The sequence below is a fragment of the Hyperolius riggenbachi genome, chromosome 3, assembly GCF_040937935.1.
Source record: "Hyperolius riggenbachi isolate aHypRig1 chromosome 3, aHypRig1.pri, whole genome shotgun sequence".
In the NCBI taxonomy this organism is placed as follows: Eukaryota; Metazoa; Chordata; class Amphibia; order Anura; family Hyperoliidae; genus Hyperolius; species Hyperolius riggenbachi.
This window is the reverse complement of record NC_090648.1, coordinates 360,808,148-360,828,439: the sequence shown is the minus strand read 5'-3', so window position 1 is coordinate 360,828,439 and position 20,292 is coordinate 360,808,148. Positions and strand designations below refer to the sequence as shown.

The window sequence follows — 20,292 nt, the reverse complement described above, 5'->3', positions numbered from 1 at the left end:
GAAGGGGCATCTTGTGGATTATGTCCCCTTTGTACCTCATGCTCCCTTGTGTCCTCCTCTGTCTCCTTTATGTCCTCCTGTGTCCCCCCACGTGTCCACTTCTGTCCTCCTCTATTCTCCCTTGTGTCCTCCGTTTTGTCCCTCTGTGTCCTCCTTTGCATAAGCACAGTACAGGGAGTCCCTGACATTGCGGTTCATATTTGCAGGCATTCACAAGACAGGAACTCCCTGCATTTGGATTATAAGACGCAGTGACTTTTTCCCCCAGTTTTGGGGGAGAAAAAAGTAAGTCTTATAGTCCAAAAAAAAAAAAAAAAAAAAAATACAATATAAGTGAGCTAAACTGCATCAATATAAAACAATTTCTAAAAAGAAATAGTCTCAACAAAAACATTGAATTTCATGTTTCCTAGCAGGAAGTTTGATTAATTGCTGAAGAACACAAACCCCCACCCGGAAACAGGAAAAAAAAAAAAGAAGGAAAAACTAACTTACCCTCAGCAGCAATGTGTTGGTCTTCTACATTGTTCTCTGGCCTGATGTCTGCTTCTTCATTCACTTCCTCTTGTGGTGGTGGTGGAATGTGTGGCTGCTGGTTATTATTGTGCTGTAGGTTGTTGTTTTGATGATTGTTATTGTTATCATTTTCATTGTTGGAGTTCTGATTGCTTACTAATGCTGAAGACACACCAATGCCTGTGCCTGCACTTAAACCAACACGAGCACAACCCTTTAATTTAAAAAAAAAAAAAAAAGGGAAAAAATATAAAGTAATATTAGGTTTAGTCATTCATTCTTGACTAGTGGCCCATATTTATGAAATAAATATATATATTTTTATATACTCAGCAAACTCCATGCCTTGTAGTAATCAAAATATATATATATATACCGTATTTCGCGCCGTATAAGACGCTCCGGAATATAAGACGCACCCAGGTTTAGAGGGCAAAAACCAGGGAAAAAAAATATATACTAATCCTGGTGTGTCCATATTCCAGGAGCGTCTTATAATGGTGTCCCCAGAAGTCCCCTTCTGTCCTCTTTGACCTCCTGTGTGTCACTTTCTGCCCCCAAGTGTCCCCTGTGTATCCCCAGGTGTCTTCTTCTGTCGCTGGGTGCCCCCCACCTTCCTTCTGCCCTCTGTCCAGCTTCTGTCCCCAGGTGTCCCCTGTGGTGTTTTCTTCTGTGACTGCCCCCCCTCCTGACCCCTGTGTAACCTCTGTCCAGCCCTCTTGTCTGTATCTCCCTGCATATTACATGTCCCACCGCTCTGACAAGCCCCATATTCTATGTCCCCCCTCCTGACACCTGTGTGGCCGCTCTGACAAGCCCCATATTCTATGTCCCCCCTCCTGACACCTGTGTGGCCGCTCTGACAAGCCCCATATTCTATGTCCCCCCTCCTGACACCTGTGTGGCCGCTCTGACAAGCCCCGTATTCTGTCTCAGTACCTGTGTAAAGTCTTTCATGTCCACCCCGCATGGCCGCTTTGTCCCGCCCCCTAGTCGGTGTCCGTCTCCCGGTGCCTGTTAAAATTAGTGCCAGCCAGCGTATCTTACTGCGTCCACGCCGCCCGGGGATCGCCGATGTCCTCACTTCTCACTCTAGTGGCCGGCGCTTGTGGAGATGACGTCATCTACACAAGTGCCGATCACTAAAGCGATAAGTGAGGACATCGGCGATCCCCGGGCGGCGTGGACGCAGTAAGATACGCTGGCTGACACTAATTTTAACAGGCACCGGGAGACGGACACCGACTAGGGGGCGGGACAAAGCGGCCATGCGGGGTGGACATGAAAGACTTTACACAGGTACTGAGACAGAATACGGGGCTTGTCAGAGCGGCCACACAGGTGTCAGGAAGGGGGACGCGGCACACCTAAATGACAGACACGCGGCTGGTATCATGCAGGGAATCCCAGATGATGCGGCGGGTCGGCGGTTTGTAATGGCGGGCGATCGTAACTCGGGGATTCCCTGCCTTTGCCGTATAAGGACGCAGTGACTTTTTCTCCCCATTTTTTGTGCGTCTTATACGGCGGAAAATACGGTATATATATATATATATATATATATATATATATATATATATATATATATATATATATATATATATATATATATATATATATATATATATATGTATGTATGTATGTATATGTATATGTATATATATATATATATATATATATATATATATTTATTTATTTTCATTCCACATCAACCATTCATTCACACATTCTTTTCCATAGAGAACCCTACAGGAGCAATAATGCAGCACAGAAAAAAAAAAGTATATTACCAGCAGCTTTACTAAGGCGGAAAAAAGTTGTGTGTTCCTGTATATTATATCAATAATTACAAGCCATTATTTGCAAAAATAACAGTAATATACCCACATTATATACAGCAGAATCCCTTTATAGTAAACTCCAAGGGACCAGGAACAGTAGTTTACTGTATCAGAAGTTTACTATGTCAGAATTGGTCATAAATTGTATATTTATACAGACACATTTTCTGGGACCTGAGGACAGAGTTTACAGTAACCAGAGGTTTACTATAACGAGATTCTTTTGTACATATTAAAAAAAAGCTGAGTCCTAAAGGTAACTTTTTTTTTTTTTTTTTACACAAGTTTTATGGTGGTACCTATGGAGGAGGTGGGAATAATGGGTTAATAAATAACGGGTTATGTATTTAATTTAAATTTACTGTTGTGTAGTTTTATTTTTTGGCCACTAGATGTCCCTACATTCTTTCCTGTGTACTGTGAGCAGTACACAGTAAGTGTTGTGTTTTTTTTCTTTTACTTTGAACTCTGGCACCTCGCCGATGGAGCGCTGTAAAGGCAGCACCGGAGATTTGGGTGCAGCCACAGGCTGTAATAGGAATAACGGCTACAGCAGCATTCAGTGAGCGAGTTGGGTGCCGTCAAAAGACGGAGGACAAATTACTATACAAACACTTACTTGGCCCCCAGCAATAGCTGGAAGCCTAATTACATCTTTCCCCACTATCCACAGCGACCTGGAGGGGGAAATAGTAATTAGCACTGTCGGGACTTTGCAGGAGCCGGGCGAGCCATTCCCATTCACTGATCACGGACCGCTGATGAAGGTGAACTGGAGTGTGCCTGCTACCGCGAGCAGTGGAAGTAAAGAAACATGCATATCTACAACCCTGATGTGCAAGTGAAGTTTACTGGGGCTGAGATACGAGTAGTAGGGGTCTGGAAGTGGTTAAGATCTACAATTATTTGGTGTAACCAAGCTATGATCTATTACTGTATTATTTATAACCCCTAGATTTTTTATGTTATTTTTACATACTTCATGCCCAAGTCTTCTGCCAATTCCCTGGTTTTTATTTTTATGACAAAAGCGTCCTTCTTGAAACTGCCCTTGATATATCTTTATTTCTGAGCAGCATTAGTGCTCCCATGGGGTAGTCTATAATTTGGTATGGTCATGTTTAGTATTTTGCAAATGGAGCATGTTGCAGCCATTTATGGTGGTCCTTGTCCTTTCTTGTGGTTGTACCTCCCTGAATTAGCAATTATGTAACTGTAGTTGAAGACATATTTCCACAGAGGACTTATTTCAGAGATAAATCCAGGCTGTCTCGCTGTATGTTGAGAGCTTAAAAAAAATAAATTTCATGTATGAATCCGTGTGTTGCAATGACGAGGACCAACAAGTCTGAAACAGATGCATGCTTATATTGGCTCTGTACAATTAATCGGCAGTAGGTACAATACAAACCAGTGGTTCTGGATGTGTCCCGCTTTCAGGGACATAAAACATTAAATCAGAAAACAAGAAAGGATATACGGTTTTATGCAAAAAACGCATGTTTAAAAAAAGATAAGTGTACTTACAAATTATCTGTAACCACTAACAAGAACATACTGCAAAGGATTTTATCTTAAAACCACATATTACAGATTGCTAGTAGCAGCAGGCTATTGGTGTAAAAGAGAAGGCAAAGGTTACAACACATCTGCTTAAAAGCTCACCTTAGGAGGTTCCCGAAACATCTGGTCCAAGGAGATAAATTCTAAACTGGGGAGCAGCTCAACAAACTGACTGAAGGATTCCAACTTTATGGCATGGCAACGCACCAGGCTGAGATCAACCAGCCGGTTCCAGCGGGAATGATCTAAGAATTAGAGTCGTGTTATCGTCAAGGTCAAGATGAATTCAAAATGTATGACTTACACAATAACTGGGAAAAAGGTTTTTTCTATAAAGCTATAATATGATCCATTTCAGACTATTTATGCTAGAAGGTGTAGAAACAAAGGGAACCTTAACAGAGGGAGATGGGTTTCTTTTAAACAAAACCAGTTACTTGGCAGCCCTGATGATCTCTTTGGTTGCAGTAGTGGCTGAATCACACACCTGGAAAAACCATGCAGCTAATCCAGTCTGACTTCAGTCAGAGCACAAGATCTGCATGCTTGTTGAGGAGCTGTGGCTAAAAGTATTAGAGAATCAACATAGATTTGGGATTACACCATTTCAAAGGAAAAAAGGGTCAAAAAAAGAAAAAACGTGGCCCCCCGGTTGTATGGGGGCATTGGTGAGCCTCCCCGTGGTGCTCCTGGAGAGTGCTATGTAGCATGAACTAATCCCCGCAGGGCAACCGGTTTGCGGCATTGGTTTTTGACCCTGCATAATTTGGCATGAGAAAGCAAATGCATATTTGCATGAGCAATGCCTCATAAGCCAATTAGGCCAAATTTGCAAAGCCAGATTTGTTAGGGTTAAACTTGGGTGTTTGATGCACGCATAACATTTACTTGTGGTAAGTAAAAAAAATAACGTCCTTAGTGGGGTGATCCACCGCACCCGTCAAACAATATTTGGTTAACAGAAGGTCAGATAGTGTAGAAAATTAGCACGGCACATCAAAAGGTTTCTTGAAAAAGATCAGTACAACTTTATTGATACAAAAAAAAAAAAAAAAAAAAAAAAAAAAAGTACAAATTAATAAAAAAAAATGCTTTTTCTCCAAGAAATTCTAGGACTCTGGTCTCTAGGACCAGCAACAAAGCATATTAATAGTTATTTCCTGGAAAAGTTGGCAATCTGGCTTGACAAGGTTGACAATGAGTATCTGGTGACATTGACAATCTTTTTCTGGTGGCAACGACACGTTAGTTTCGGGTATATTAACACCCTTCATCAGGCCTCATTGTACACAATTGTCTATTGGATCCAGTTAACCACAAGAGTCAGATTAAAAAAATTAAAAAGGAGGCATCCGACCAACCAGGTGCACAAGACACTATCCCATAGGCTTTGCTTAAAGATATCCAGCGGCTAGACAGGGAGTGCAACTTTGTATCAATGAAATTGTACTGATCTTTTTCAAGAAACATTTTAGTGTGCCGTACTATTTTTCTACAATAGTTGTCCTTCTATTAACCACTTGCCGACCGCACGCTTATACCGTGCGTCGGCAAAGTGGCAGCTGCAGGACCAGCGACGCAGTACTGCGTCGCCAGCTGCAGGCTGATTAATTAGGAAGCAGCCGCTCGCGCGAGCGGCTGCTTCCTGTCAAATCACGGCGGGGGGCTCCGTGAATAGCCTGCGGGCCGCCGATGGCGGCTCGCAGGCTAAATGTAAACACAAGCGGAAATAATCCGCTTTGTTTACATTGTACGGCGCTGCTGCGCAGCAGCGCCGTAAGGCAGATCGGCGATCCCCGGCCAATCAGCGGCCGGGGATCGCCGCCATGTGACAGGGGACGTCCCGTCACTGGCTGCACAGGACGGATAGTGTCCTGTGCAGCCTCGATCGCCGGGGGGGCCAGGTAGGAGAGGGAGGGGGAGGATTTCGCCGCGGAGGGGGGCTTTGAGGTGCCCCCCCCGCAACACCCAGGCAGGCAGGAGAGATCAGACCCCCCCTGCACATCATCCCCATAGGGGGGAAAAAAGGGGGGCAATCTGATCTCTCTGCCTGCAACTTGATCTGTGCTGGGGGCTGCACAGCCCACCCAGCACAGATCACTCAAAACAGCGCTGGTCCTTAAGGGGGGGTAAAGGGTGGGTCATCAAGTGGTTAAGCAAATAAACGTATTAGAGACACAGGATCAGCAGTAGAGTCAGGCAATTGGTTTAATTTTAAAAAAGAAAAATCCATATCCTTCTCAGATTAGGTTCCCTCTAACCACTTCAGCCCACAGGTTGTTTTCACCTTATGGACAAGAGGAATTTTCACATTTCAGCGCTTCCCCCATTCATTCCCCAATAACTTTATCAATACTTATCACTACAAAATGATCTATACCTTGTTTTTTGCCACCAATTAGGCATTATTTGGGTAGTACATTATGATAAGTATTTATTTTAAATGCATTTAATGAAAATAAGAAGAAAAAAAAATTCCTCAGTTTTCGGACATTATAGTTTTATAATAAAACGTTTTACTGTGAATAAAAGCCACACCTTTTATTTGGCCATTTGTCCCGGTTATTTCAACGCTTAAATTATATCCCTAGTACAATGTATGACAATATTTTATTTGGAAATAAATGTGCATTTTTTCTGTTTTACGTCCATCACTATTTACAAGTCCATAATTTAACAATATACAGCCTCTTGACATACATATAAATAAAAAAAAAAATTCAGTCCCCAATGTATGTAGGTATAATTTTGGCCACAAGATGTCCTCACACATTTTCTATTAGCGTACTATAAGTAAGCAAATAGGAAGTAAGGCATTACTTCAGAGGTGACGCAGGCATCTCATTGATGCCGGCCATCACAGGGACCTGAGGGGAGATGAATGAATGGGAATAAAGTTCCCATTCATTAATGTAACGATTAGCGGCTGGAACGAGTGATCATTCTCGCCATATATGCATAGATTGGCTCAGCGGACTTCTGCCCGCTGCCACCAATCCCCCGTCACCATGACCATCGTGATGGTAGTGTAGCAGCAGCAGCCGCGGACGTGAGACTCACGTGCCTGTGGCTAAAGGAGTTAAAGGGAGAATGAATAAAGAAGTGTGGAGGGTGCCCATAAATTACTCGAAACTGCGGGCCAACTGACCTTCCGATTCAATAATTTTATTGAAACTATAGAGAATCAGTGCTGCAACATGGCCATCCAATTAATGGTTCCACTGATGTTTGTTCAAAATCAGTTGAATGCTTTAGCCGATTTCTATCTGAAATCAGTTAAATGGTTTGATCAGGAATGGTGAAATATCTTGGACGCAAGAGCTCGATCAGGTGCACAGCGTTAACTTTGCTCGATATGGCGACCACCAATACTCCAGGTACCCAAAATTGCTCCGACTCCTCGACTCCACTGCCCTCTAATCCTCGCTGGTGTCCCCCCAAGTGTATGTCTCCCCTCACCATGCCCAGCTCCTGGCCTCCTCGAGCGTCTGTTCCACGTGACATTTTGCACAGTGACATCACATGTAGCGCTCAGTCACGTGGTACAGGTGCCCGTGAAGACGCCTAACACCAGAGGAGCCACTAGCACGATTTTAAATCTATTGGAAATCACTGTGCAGTGTTTGGGCAGGCCCTTTCTGATCATTTTCAATCTAATGTTCTAATCTACATCAAGTAATGTATGGCCAGCATAACCATCATGCATTGATGGGCCTGGTAATGCTATACAAGACTTGAGCTAAACACACTCATTTTCACTACTTTTTAGGATAGCCCTGGGAGGTGAAAGCTGGAGGGTGTAAGATGCTACCACATTATAAAACATATGTGTTTTATTGGTCACCATATGCAGGGCCAATCTAAAAAATGTATGGATCAAAAGTTGTTAAAATAATAAACCTCACTATTTTGAATATGAAAAAACTAGAGCTTTTTTTCACTAATCTGAACACAATAGACAGCACACTAACATTATCCATCCATCAGATATGGCTCCATAAAAATCCTTAAGCCCAATCTACACGATACGATTCTTTGTACGATTCAATTACGATTCTATTTACGACCCGATTAAATCCGACATGTCCGATCGGAATTCAATTCGATTAAGTTAGATTTGCCTTTGCAAAACAATGGCAAATCGAATCGAATCCCGATCGGACATGTCGGATTTAATCGGGTCGTAAATAGAATCGTAATTGAATCGTACAAAGAATCGTATCGTGTAGATGGGGCTTTACACCTCTGTGCTTTGGTAAGTGGATTATACTGAGAACAGCTGTGTCCACGCCTCACTCACAGAATCACATAGAGCTTAAAAAGTCACCTTAGCCCAGTCATGGGCAAAGTACAGCGTGGGGCCATACCCTGCCCATTTAAGTTTTTAATCCAGCCCTGCACAGCTGCTGTGTCCTCTTCCCTCCCTCTCTCCCTACACAGAGTTGCAAACAGAGAGTACATAAGGTTAATCACCAGCATTCAGCTTCTGCCACTGATCTCCCTTCAGCCACACAACCACTTCCCATCTGCATGGCTACAGCAGTAAGACAGAAGCACATCTGCTACTTCTATCAGGCAAGGTGGCCACTTGCCTACCTATAGTGGCGGAGGAGTCTACTTAGTACTAGAGGCACACCTGCTACCTATACTAAAGGGGAGGGGGCCCCATTACTGGGGGCACACCTGATTACCTATACAGGGAGAGGGGCTTATTAATATACTGTGGGCACACCTTGTTAAGTATACTGGGAAAGGGGGCTACTGGAACCCCTTTTATTGAAGACGGCCCCCCACCATGTAGTGTGAAAAAAACTTGGCCCTCCATTCCAATGAAGTTGGACAGCGCTGCTTTAGATTAATGAATGATACACATTTTCTCTCATATAACAAGAGACTGCAAGTTATTCATTTTTTGACTTCCATACATTTTGGACTGGCACTGCACTTCATAAGTAAGTCGAGACAAAGCTCATGTTTTAGGATGTGGTAATGAATTATATTTCATTATTAGGATGATGCGGATTACTACCATTTTAAATATTACTAAAAGCACACCAGTATGAATTTATTTTAACATTTTAATTAAATTGCTTGGTCCTGTAGTCAAAATAGTCCAATAACTTGAAAAAGGCTATTTTTCCAGTCTGATATCAGAAACAAACAAACTACCACTACATGCATCAATTGTTTAATGGCTCATATACCTGTGATCCAGTTTTTTGGATTATGAAGGTGAGGACAGTTGTAGATAACCAAGTACTTGATGCAAGAAAATACTTCATTTACAGCTTTCATTCCAATGTCTGTGATGATACCAGGGTTTTCTGCCACATCTGCCAGCCCATACTTCATCAGATCGGCATTAGTCATCTTACCTGAAAACATCAAAATAAATAAATAAAATATATATACACACACACACACACACACACACACACACATATATACATATATACATACATACACATACATACATACATACACATATATATATATATATATATATATATATATATATATATATATATATACATACATACATACATACATACATACATACATACATACATACATACATACATACATACATACATACATACATACATACATACATACATACATACATACATACATACATACATACATACATATATATATATATATATATATAACTGTGCTTGATTCAAAATAAAGGAAAGGAGAAACTATATAATGTAATAAAGCAGAATCAGTCTTAATTTCTCCTGTTCCAGGAGATTAGCTACACTAACATAATTACAGCCTGCAATAGTTAATAAACTGAATTATTAGGAGTCTGTGCTACACTCCGCTCTCCTTGTTATTCAGGAGGTTGATCATTTTTTATGTATAGGCAGCAGAAGATGAGCTGGTTTACACAGCAAGGCATAGATCTTAGCTGGATGACAGAGGTGACAGCAGCACTTATTCTGAGCAGCAGACTGCTCTTTTTCACACTGCTAAACAGGATTTGTATACGTGCACTACAGGAGGATAACTATATGGGCAATAAATGATTGGGGGGGGGGGGGGGGGGGAGGAATATATTGTTCTGCTGTGCCAGAAAGTAATATAACAAAAAAAAAAAGTTCAGACAAAAGTGTTATTTGACTTTTCAAATCATGTGTCATAAATAATAATAAAAAAAAAAAATCGGTTGCACAAAATAGCAGCAGCTGAAGAATTTTTTTGTGTACGCCAGTTACTTAGCTATACTGCTCAGGTCTGTGCCATAAAACCAGGTGCTCTACTCTGCATTAGCTAAGACAAAGAAAGTTGTGGTGAACAGAATTGACTTTGCCCATGTTGCGTATCTGACGGAGGTAGCAGGAAAGGAAGCTTTGGTGTTACATGCTCAGAACAGTCATCTGTATGGGCATATACTTGGAGCGTGCTTATACACATGCTCTACTCAAAGTATGTGCTTTACACTTGAGAATGTGATGATGAGTCACAGTAACAAGGCTTTTAGTAAGGGATTTACACAAACGTGATATAAAATGGAAACATTTGAAAATCGCTTAACTGCCCAATTTGACTTACACTGCAGCAGAAACTCATCTACGTATCCCAGGTGTAAGGTCTCAAATTGTGGGAACTCCAGCTCAGCCATCTTCAGTGCAGAGAATACACCATCCTTGGTCAGAGAGGGCTGAATTCGGACTTCATGTAATCTGGAAGCAAATGCAGATAACATTACTCAGGAACAAGTGGACAGAAAGGATGGAATCAGTTTAAAATTGGTCATTACAACAAAAGCAATAAGGTTGGTAAAGCTTTCATGGGAAAAAAAAAAAAAAAAAAAAAACTTATACAAGAACTTACCTGTATAAATAACTGCCAAATTTACTACTAGTGCTCATCCACTTTAGGACACACTGCACTGGGCCCTTAAGGCCTAGAGACTTTTTTTTTTTTACTGTGTAATTGGCTCAAAGTGATCACAGGATCGAGCCAATCAAGTTGGCTCCTGACCAGAGCATGCAGCTCAGTTATCCATCAGACAGACAAGTTGTGACAAAAGCACATTCCTTGTGGGAACATGTAGAGCTGGGCTATTGAAATCTATGTCCTGACAGAAATGAGGCTGCGAAAAGGATGTTAATTTTAACAGCAGGTGTCATTAACAGATTGAGGTGGTACCAAAGAATATTTTACAGCCATCTATTCTATTTTCTTTCTTAAACCTGTTGCATTCTATGCCGGCTTACCACCTTCTCTATTAGACTTTAAAAAGATGCAGAAAGCCCATACTGGTCCTATTACATAAGGACTTTCTAGTATTAAAATCCAGCTGGAGTTAGAAACCCCTGGCTGCCCATTAGACCATACTTCTGCCTCTGCCATGTGGCAGATGCCGGCTAACAGTTAAATAGGGCTATGGCAGCAGAAACGCCTTATACTTATGAGGAGGATGGAGTTTGGTCAGGGGAAAAGCAAAGACCAGTCTAGTGCAGTGTGATGTGACGGAAAACAAACATTCTATATCAAGCACCGAAACTAACTCACCTTCTTGCTGCTGTTATTATGAGGTAGCCAAGGTCCACTTCCAGGGCATTTTTGCAAGCTCCCAAAACAATTGTGTGCAAATTCCGAAATCCACCTAAATTTAAATTGCAGGAAACTAGAGGTTACCTTATGTTATGTAACATGCAGCACCTTTAGGGCTTGATTCCCTTCACAAATAGCATGCCTTATCAGAATTGCATAGCTAGCGCTACAAACTTATGCCTGCTAATTGGCAATGACGAGAGAGCTCCACTTGTCCTGCCCCTAGGCCCCTGTGGGTACAATCACTTTAAAGGACATTATCCCAGCACTGTGAATGGCCCAATAGGCTGCCTGTCACTTGACAAGCAGCCTATTGGGCCAATAGGGTTGTAGCGCTCGTTATGCTACTCTGATAAGGCATGCTAATTCTGATAAGGCATGTCAACTCTGATAAGGCATGCTATTTGTCTTAGTGAATCAAGCCTTTAGTCTTTATACAAGTCATTATTACAACTCTGGATGAAACACCAAAGGTCTTCTAAAATAGTTATTAGGGTGATCTTAAAAGGGAATACAAAGGTGAAAATAAACTGATTAGTATCTATCCTCTTCCTGCTATTTTTTTCCTCCTTTTTTGATATTTTACAGTTTAATTTTATATTTAAACCTCCTGACCCGTGGCAAAGCTACCTAAGGTGAGCACAAAGGTATGTTCATGCTTAATCAGCAACCTCTGTGTTGTCTGTTCCTGTTTATTTCCCCTGGTCCCCATAATAACTCAACTTAAAAAAAAAAAAAAAAAAAAGTGAATTTTAAGCGAAAATCTAATTTTCAAAGTAGCTTTTTACATTGTTGATGGTTGACAACATGAGTTAAGTTTTCATAAGCTGCATGGGTTGATCCTGGAATTGTGTACTAAGTGGCCATATCAACCTACACAAGGGGAAATTACTTAACACTTAAAGGACAATTGCTTTAGACACAAATGAGGGGGAATTAACCACCCTGGCGTTCTATTAAGATCGCCAGGGCGGCTGCGGGAGGGTTTTTTTTTTTTATTAAAAAAAACAAAAACGATTTCAGTTGGCTGCATGAAAGCCCACTAGAGGGCGCTCCCGACGCATTCTTCTGATTGCCTCCGGCAATCAGAAGTAACAAGGAAGGCTGCAATGAGCAGCCTTCCTTGTTTGGCTTTCCTCGTCGCCATGGCGACTAGCGGAGTGACGTCATGGACGTCAGCCGACGTCCTGACGTCAGCCGCCTCCGATCCAGCCCTTAGCGCTGGCCGGAACTATTTGTTCCGGCTGCGCAGGGCTCGGGCGGCTGGAGGGACCCTCTTTCGCCGGCTGCGTGTGCTGCAGCCTCTGGCGGTGATGGACGAGCTGAGCTCGTCCATACCGCTAAGATGGTTAAACAGGCAAAACTCTCTAACTACATACAGGGTGCATTTTTCAAGGTTTTCCTTTTGTCCTGTTAAAGTGTTCAGGTTCACTTTTAAAAAGTAAATAAATATGACAGCCTCCATATACCTCTCACTACAGATGTCATTTAATTCTGTGCTTTCCTTGTGTTAATTATGCACAAAGATGATTAAGTCTGAAGGTGCCCATACACTTATCGATTTTCCTGGCAAAATAGATTGTTACTTTTAATCAATTTTACATCAACAACAAAACATTTGTAAAGCGCTTTTCTCCAGCAGGACCCAAAGCGCATTTTAAGGGACCTTTTCCACTACAGCGTTTGCGATTGCTTAATCGCAAACCGCTAGTGATTTTAAAATCGCTACGGTTTGCTTTTTAAACCTAGGAATCGCGGTAGGTAATTTCCACTACCGCGATTCGTTTACTTAAATCGCGATACAGAACGATTTTTGCCGCGATAGTATAGCAAAATCGCAATCGCAAACGTCGGGAATATTTTTCCTTTTGCTGAATCGCAATCGCTAGCGTTCAGCGAGAACGCTAGCGACTGCTAGTGGAAAAGTGCCCTAAATCAAAATCAATCGGATCGTATGACAAGATGTAGGTGGATTGGGGTAGGACAGAAGTGGTGGTTGATCAGGGGCCCATAGCGTTACACTGCATTCAAGAGTGCAACGTTGTAGTTCAATCAATTTTCTTAAGATTCCCTGCTGGAATTTATTGAAAACGTATATGTGCTGTGTGTGGTTGCAATCAGTTGCTCGCTGAATCAATTCCAATCAGAGAGGAATTAATACTTTTGCCACATCTGGCAGCAATCTATAAGTGTTTGGGTACCTTATATGTTTATCTCAAACCAGGTCTTCTTTTAAAACAATTCAATGCATAGAGATATAAATGTTCGTGAGATCTGCTCCTAGCGATAAAAGATGTCTGATCACTTGGTATATGAGCCCACTTCCCTCTCCTCTGTAGCCTGAAGGCCTTTTCACACTGGAGCTGTACCGCAGCCTAATGTAAGTCTATGGGGTAGTTCATACCAGGGCTGTGGAGTTGGAGTCACAGCAATTTTGGGTAGTTGGAGACATCATAAACTGAGGAGTCGGATGATGTTTGTACAAAATCCACAGCCCTGGTAAGTGTTAGACTAAGGAGTCAGAGTCAAGGAGTCAGAGCCATTTTGAGTACCTGTAGTCGGAGTTTTCATAAACTGAGGAGTCTGAGTTGGAAGGTTATTGTACCGACTCCACAGCCCTGGTTCATACTACACACACTGCAGTACGCTGCGCTGGAAGTGCACTTCTGGGTGCACATACCTACGCTTCCGTGCGTCTCGGAACGGAAGTTATAACTCTATAGAGACACAGGCGGTTTAAAATATGTTGGTGGCGCACAAGCGTATTTTTAATTATTGTCCGCAGGGGAATTAGTTCTTTAAACCACACATTGTTAAAATTTGGGAGAGAAAAAAAAACTTTCACTAACAGTTAGTATTTCCACATACCTGAGCGCCAGCTATCCTCCACCACATGTTGGATAAGGCCCCCAAGAAAGGGAACACGAACCAGCTCCAAGTGTTCCAGGTTGCGAGCAGAGGCCAAGCCAGTCACCAGAGGCACATACTTTAAAGAGTTTGTAGGGCCTTAAAACAAAGAAATGGAATATTCAGAACTTTATGGAATTCAAGCGCACCCCCCCCCCCCCCAAAAAAAAGTGTTTCACTTACCTGGGGCTTCTACCAGCCCCCTGCAGCCATCCTGTGCCCTCGTAGTCACTCACTGCAGCTCCAGTCCCCCGCCGCCAGCTAGGGTTTCGTTTTTGCCGACCTCGGGGTCGACAGGCTGCATTGCGTACATTTTTACGCATTCCTGCTAGTGCAGGAACATTAACATACATTTTTTGGCGGCAGCGGTGTAACGCAAATTTTAGCGTTAGCATTCTAAACGCGAAAAAAATGTATGTGTTAACGTTCCTGCACTAGCGGGAATGCGTAAAAATGTGCACAATGCGGCCTGCCGACTCAGAGGTTGGCAAAAACGAAACTAGCTGGCGGCGGGGGACTGGAGCAGCAATGAGTGACTACAAGGGCACAGGATGGCTGCATGGGGCTGGTAGAAGCCCCAGGTAAGTGAAACACTTCCCCCCCCTTAAAGAGACTCTGAAGCGAGTTAAAAACTCGTTTTTTAGCTTATAATCATCATAGGCATGCTTGCCCCAGCTAAAACGCCGCTATCCCGCGGCTGAACGAGGGGTCTTTACCCCCAAAATCCCCCCCTGCAAAATCCACGACCAACTTGGTCATAGATTTTGCTGCTCATGGAGGCAGGGCTAACGGCTGCAGCCCTGCCTCCATGCGCGTCTATCAGCGGCGGATCTCCGCCTCTCCCCCGCCCCTCTCAGTGAAGGAAGACAGAGGTGGGCGGAGATATGCGCTGATAGAGGCACATGGAGGAAGGACTGCGGCCATTAGCCCTGCCTTAACAGGAAGCGATCCCCGGTGAGCACGGAGGGAATTTGGGGGGGGGTAAAGCACCCTGTTCAGCCGCGGGATAGCTGCGTTTTAGCTGGGGCGAGCATGCCCATGATGATTAAGCTAAATAGCGAGTTTTTAACTCGCTTCAGACTCTATTTAAAGCTGACTCAAACTGAAAATGATCCTGCCTTGGACAATAAACATTTCATTTTCAAATTTTTTTATGTTAGTTATTTTTTTTTATTATAAACATTCAACTGCTTTCAAGATGAAGCCTCTCCCCCAGTACCATTTGGTAGAGGCAACTGATTTGGTAGGAACATGTCACATGCTGGGAAAACTACTATACAGGCTCCCAGAATCGCAAACAGAAAAAATACGCGTTTGCAATCTTCAAGATGATGTTAGCCTAAATTTGATACAGCAACCCACAAGGGAAAATGTTAAACAGTGGGCGAAGTTTAACTAGATAGTATTTCTGTGATTTCTAGTTATACTGTGGGCAGGGGTATAGGGGTAGCAGAGGTAGCGACCGCATTGGGGGCCCTTGTGCCAGAGAGGCCCAGAAGAGCCTTCCCTCAACTACAGTATTAGCTCTCTATTAGACCTGTGCTCATAATAATCACTTCTATAGATACTTTGAATAGCGGTAATTATTAACAAACTGTTCCCTGTCCCCTTCTTGCACCTCAGACACTGTAGCTGCCATTGGCAGGTTTTGGTGCACTGGAATAATTACCATGTATAGAGTGCTTGGGGGGCCCCATTGTAAAACTTGTATAGGGGCCTATAACTCCTTAGCAACGCCACTGACTGTGGGTACAATATGTTCAAAGCTCTTTAATTCAGTGACTATTATTCTAGCATGTGGCAGAAGTTTAACTACCAAAAGAACGCCCCTCGCCAATGGGCGTGGACGCGGCGGCAGCCCCAGGACCGCCTAACGTCAATTGGCATCAGGTCCTGGAGTCGGCTATTGAAGGAGATCGCGCGCCGGCTGTGCTTCTTCTTCTCGGGGGGGGGGGGGGAGCTCCGCCCCGCCTTCAGTCTCCGAGCGGCAATCGAGAGACTGTTGGACGGCGTTATTGCCGTCTATTTACTTGTACAGCGCTGCGATCGGCTGTCCCCTCCATAGGCTAAACAGTGATCAGCTGTCATAGGATGAAGCCTATAACAGCTGACCACTCTGATTGGCTGGCGGTGGGAGGGAGGGAGCGAGCAGGGGAAAAGTAATGGGAAAAAAAAGGCTATTTTTATAAAAAAAAAAAAAAAAAAAAAAAAATTAAAATATACATATATACACACACATACATATATACACACACACATACATATCTATATCTATATCTATATCTATATCTATATACACACACACACACACACACACACACACACACACACACACACACACACACACACACATACACATATACACACACACACATACACATATACACACACACATACACACACAAATGTGGAGCTATCAGACCCCACCAACAGAGAGCTCTGTGGATGGGGGAAAGGGGGGGGGGGGGGGGGGAATCATTCGTGTGCTGTGTTGTGCGGTCCAGCAGCTTGGCCTTAAAGCTGCAGTGGCCAGTTAGGGAAAAAGCAGGCTGGTCTTTAGAGGTGTTTAACACTGCGGTCCTCAAGTGGTTGATCTTTCCCGGCTTTTCTCCTGTACTGTATTCACTACCGTATTCACTGTCTAATTTCAAACAAAGTTGTAACACCTACAAGTTTGTTTGACTTGCAGGAGACTCTAGCGACCGCCCCGCTGCTTAATTGTAAATGGTCTGCCAGGCCATCCTGATTACTCATTTGCTCTGATGCTGTGTATCAGTTCAGCCAAACTTCGGTTCATCCTTCTAAGGCTCGTTTTCAAAGGGTGGAAATTAACCAGAATTCAGCATTACACCAAGGTAATTCCCTTAAAAACTTTTAGCCTCATCTGCATTTCTGATCACCATCTAAGCCTTGCACACATCTTTCTTCCTCTCTCCTACTCCATGCCCCTTCCACCATTCTCTGCACATCTACCTCAGTCCAAACCACTGCCCGCTTCATCACCATACAACATAATGTACTCCTTCCCCCCATGCCCTTTCCCTGGCTCACCCACACTTCCCCCACCATTTTCCTCCCAACCCTTTGACCCCCCTCCCCACTAGCACTACCACATGCTATTCCTCCACCTGCTTCTCCAGCTTGTCCCCCTACTTTCTCCCTCCACCCTCTAATCATTAGAGGGTGGAGGGAGAAAGTAGGGGACAAGCTGGAGAAGCAGGTGGAGGAATAGCATGTGGTAGTGGTGGGTGGGGCAAAGGGTTAGGAGGAAAATGGTGGGGGAATTGTGGGGAGGAAGAGCTCATGGATGGATGTGAGCTTGTTGCAGACAGATCTGGCATTCCAGAGACCACAAAACAGAGGGAGACAGTGCCTGGATGGGAATGAGATTATGGTGTAGTCTGCGGATGCAAGAGGAGTGTGGTGTGGCTTGGAGTTTAGGGTCCAGTGGGGGGGGGTCTATGGTATAGAGTCTAATCCACAGACCCCCACTGGTGCCTAAACTCCCAGCCACACCACACTCCTCTTGCATCCGCAGACCACACCGTAATCTCATTCCCATCCATGCAACCCCCAGGCACTCTCTCCCTCTGTTTTGTGGTCTCTGGAATGCCAGATCTGTCCGCAACAAGCTCACATCCATCCATGAGCTCTTCCTCTCCAAATCCCTCACCTTCCTTTCCCTCACAGAGACATGGCTCACCCCTCTTACTGTACCGCAGCTGCTGCTCTCTCCTATGGGGGACTGCAGCTCAGTCACACACCCCAACATTACAACAGGACTGAAGGAGGGGTGGGTCTGCTTCTTTCCGCATCTTGCACCTTCCAGGTCCTATCACCCCCCCCCCCCCCCTTTTCCCTGCACTTCTCATCCTTTGAGATCCATGCAATCTGCCTGTACCATTCCCTCCCAGCCATAATTGCGGTCCTATATCGACCCCCCCCATCTACTCCAACTTCACTCTTCCTTGATAACCTGGCCTCCTGGCTCCCCCACATCCTGTCATCTGACCTCCCCACAATCATACCTCGGGGATTTCAACGTACCTAATCAATGATAACTCCCTTGCTGCCAAACAGCTACTCTCCCTCACTCCCTTGGCCTCTCTCAACACACAAATTCCCCCACCCACCGCGCTGGTCATATTCTTGACCTCATATTCTCAACGTCCACCTCCCTCAGCAACCTGGACATCGCACCTTTCCCAATCTCTGACCATCACCTCCTCACCTTCACCATTTACCCATCAACCACTTCTCTCCCCACCCCTCAGCCTGGTCGATGGCAGAGAGACCTACGTAATTTCAGCCCAAATGTCCTTGCAAGTCCCCTTCTCGCCCTGCACAATATAACCTTGCCCTCTCATCTGCTTTAAATTAAGCTGTCCCTTCAATCTTCCGCCCCAATAAGCCCCCCAACCTTGACACAACACCCACACACGTAACCTCAGGAAAGTAACTCAAGCAGCTGAACGGAAATGGAGGAAATCACGTCTCAATTCGGATTTCCTAGATTACAAGGCCAAACTACTACTCTTCCACACTGCCCTCTCTGAAGCTAAACAAAAAGGTACTTTGCAACACTGATTGGAACCAAAGCTTCAAACCCTCAATTACTTTTTACTACCTTTAATTCCCTTCTCAACCCCACTTCTTCCCCTCCCAGCTCCTCCCTCTGAGTCAACGACTTTGCCAACCACTTCACCACTAAAATTGCAACAATACGCAATGAAATTTCCCTCCTCCATCCCTCCCTTCCCAATGCCTCTCAGGTGGTCCCCTTGCCTTCCCACCCAGCTGCTTCCCTGTCTCATCCACCCCTCACCTCTTTTGCTCTTGCCATCTTCCAAATCACTACAGTCCATGGGCATCCATGGTCTTGCCTTGGCCTGGATCTCCTCCTACCTATCCAATCGCTCCTTCACAACTTCCTTCAATGACTCCTCCTCAACGCCTTCCCCCTCTCAGTCAGGGCCCCCTAGGGCTCTGTTCTGAGTCCTCTTCTGTTCTACATATACACTTCCTCAATTGGCAAACTTATCTCCTCCCTGGGCTTCAAATACCACCTTTATGCCGATGACATTCAGATTTACCTCCATACCCCCGATATCTCATCCATCACCATAAACAAGGTCTCCTCATGTCTCTCAACAATTTCCTCCTGGATATCAGCTGGTTCCTAAAGCTTAACCTAGACAAAACTGAGCTCCTGATCTTTCCACCCCATGCTGCTGCACCCCTCCCAGCTTTCCACCTCACAATCAACACAACCATTCACCCTACCGCCCAGGCCCGCTGTTTGGCCTCTTCTTCATTCCCCACATCCAAATCACCAGAGCCCGCAATTTCCACCTCTGTAATATCTCCAAGATTTACCCCTTCTTAAGCCCGGACACGAACAAACTGCTCATCCATGCCCTCATCTCCCGCCTTGATTACTGTAACTCCCTCCTTTCTGGCCTCCCCTTGAAACGCATTGCCCCCCCCCCCATTCAATCAGTGTGAACGCGGCTGCAAAACTCATCCATTCTTCGCACCGCATCCAGATCTCCCCTCTGTAAATCCCTGCACTGGCTCCCTATCTGTTTCAGGATAAGTTTCAAGATTGTATGCCTGGCCTATAAATCTGAGCACAAAACCTGCCCTACCTACATCTCAGAACTTGTTCACAGGTATACACCAGGTCGTCCCCTCCGATCCTCCAATGACCTTCGCCTAACTTCCCCACGCATTTCACACTCCCATGCCCGCCTGCAGGATTTCTCAAGAGCCGCCACCACCCTCTGGAACGCCCTTCCACCGCCAATCAGACTTGCTCCCTCCTTCAACACATTCAAGCAAGCCCTCAAAACCCTCCTCTTTAAGATGGCCTACCCACCCTCTACCACACAATAAC

General features: G+C 44.3%; 1 protein-coding gene across 1 annotated transcript in view; it reads right to left on the bottom strand.

The window, feature by feature from the left end:
* FBXO38 (F-box protein 38) overlaps nt 1–20,292 on the bottom strand; it is a 106,390-nt gene that overhangs the window by 49,783 nt on the left and 36,315 nt on the right. The window contains exons 7-12 of the mRNA XM_068277117.1: nt 14,358–14,495; nt 11,448–11,541; nt 10,482–10,612; nt 9,125–9,295; nt 4,023–4,165; nt 496–730 (exon numbers count right to left, since the gene is read on the bottom strand). Of these exons, the coding sequence (XP_068133218.1) occupies nt 496–730; nt 4,023–4,165; nt 9,125–9,295; nt 10,482–10,612; nt 11,448–11,541; nt 14,358–14,495 (912 nt within the window). The remainder of the gene's footprint in view (nt 1–495; nt 731–4,022; nt 4,166–9,124; nt 9,296–10,481; nt 10,613–11,447; nt 11,542–14,357; nt 14,496–20,292) is intronic.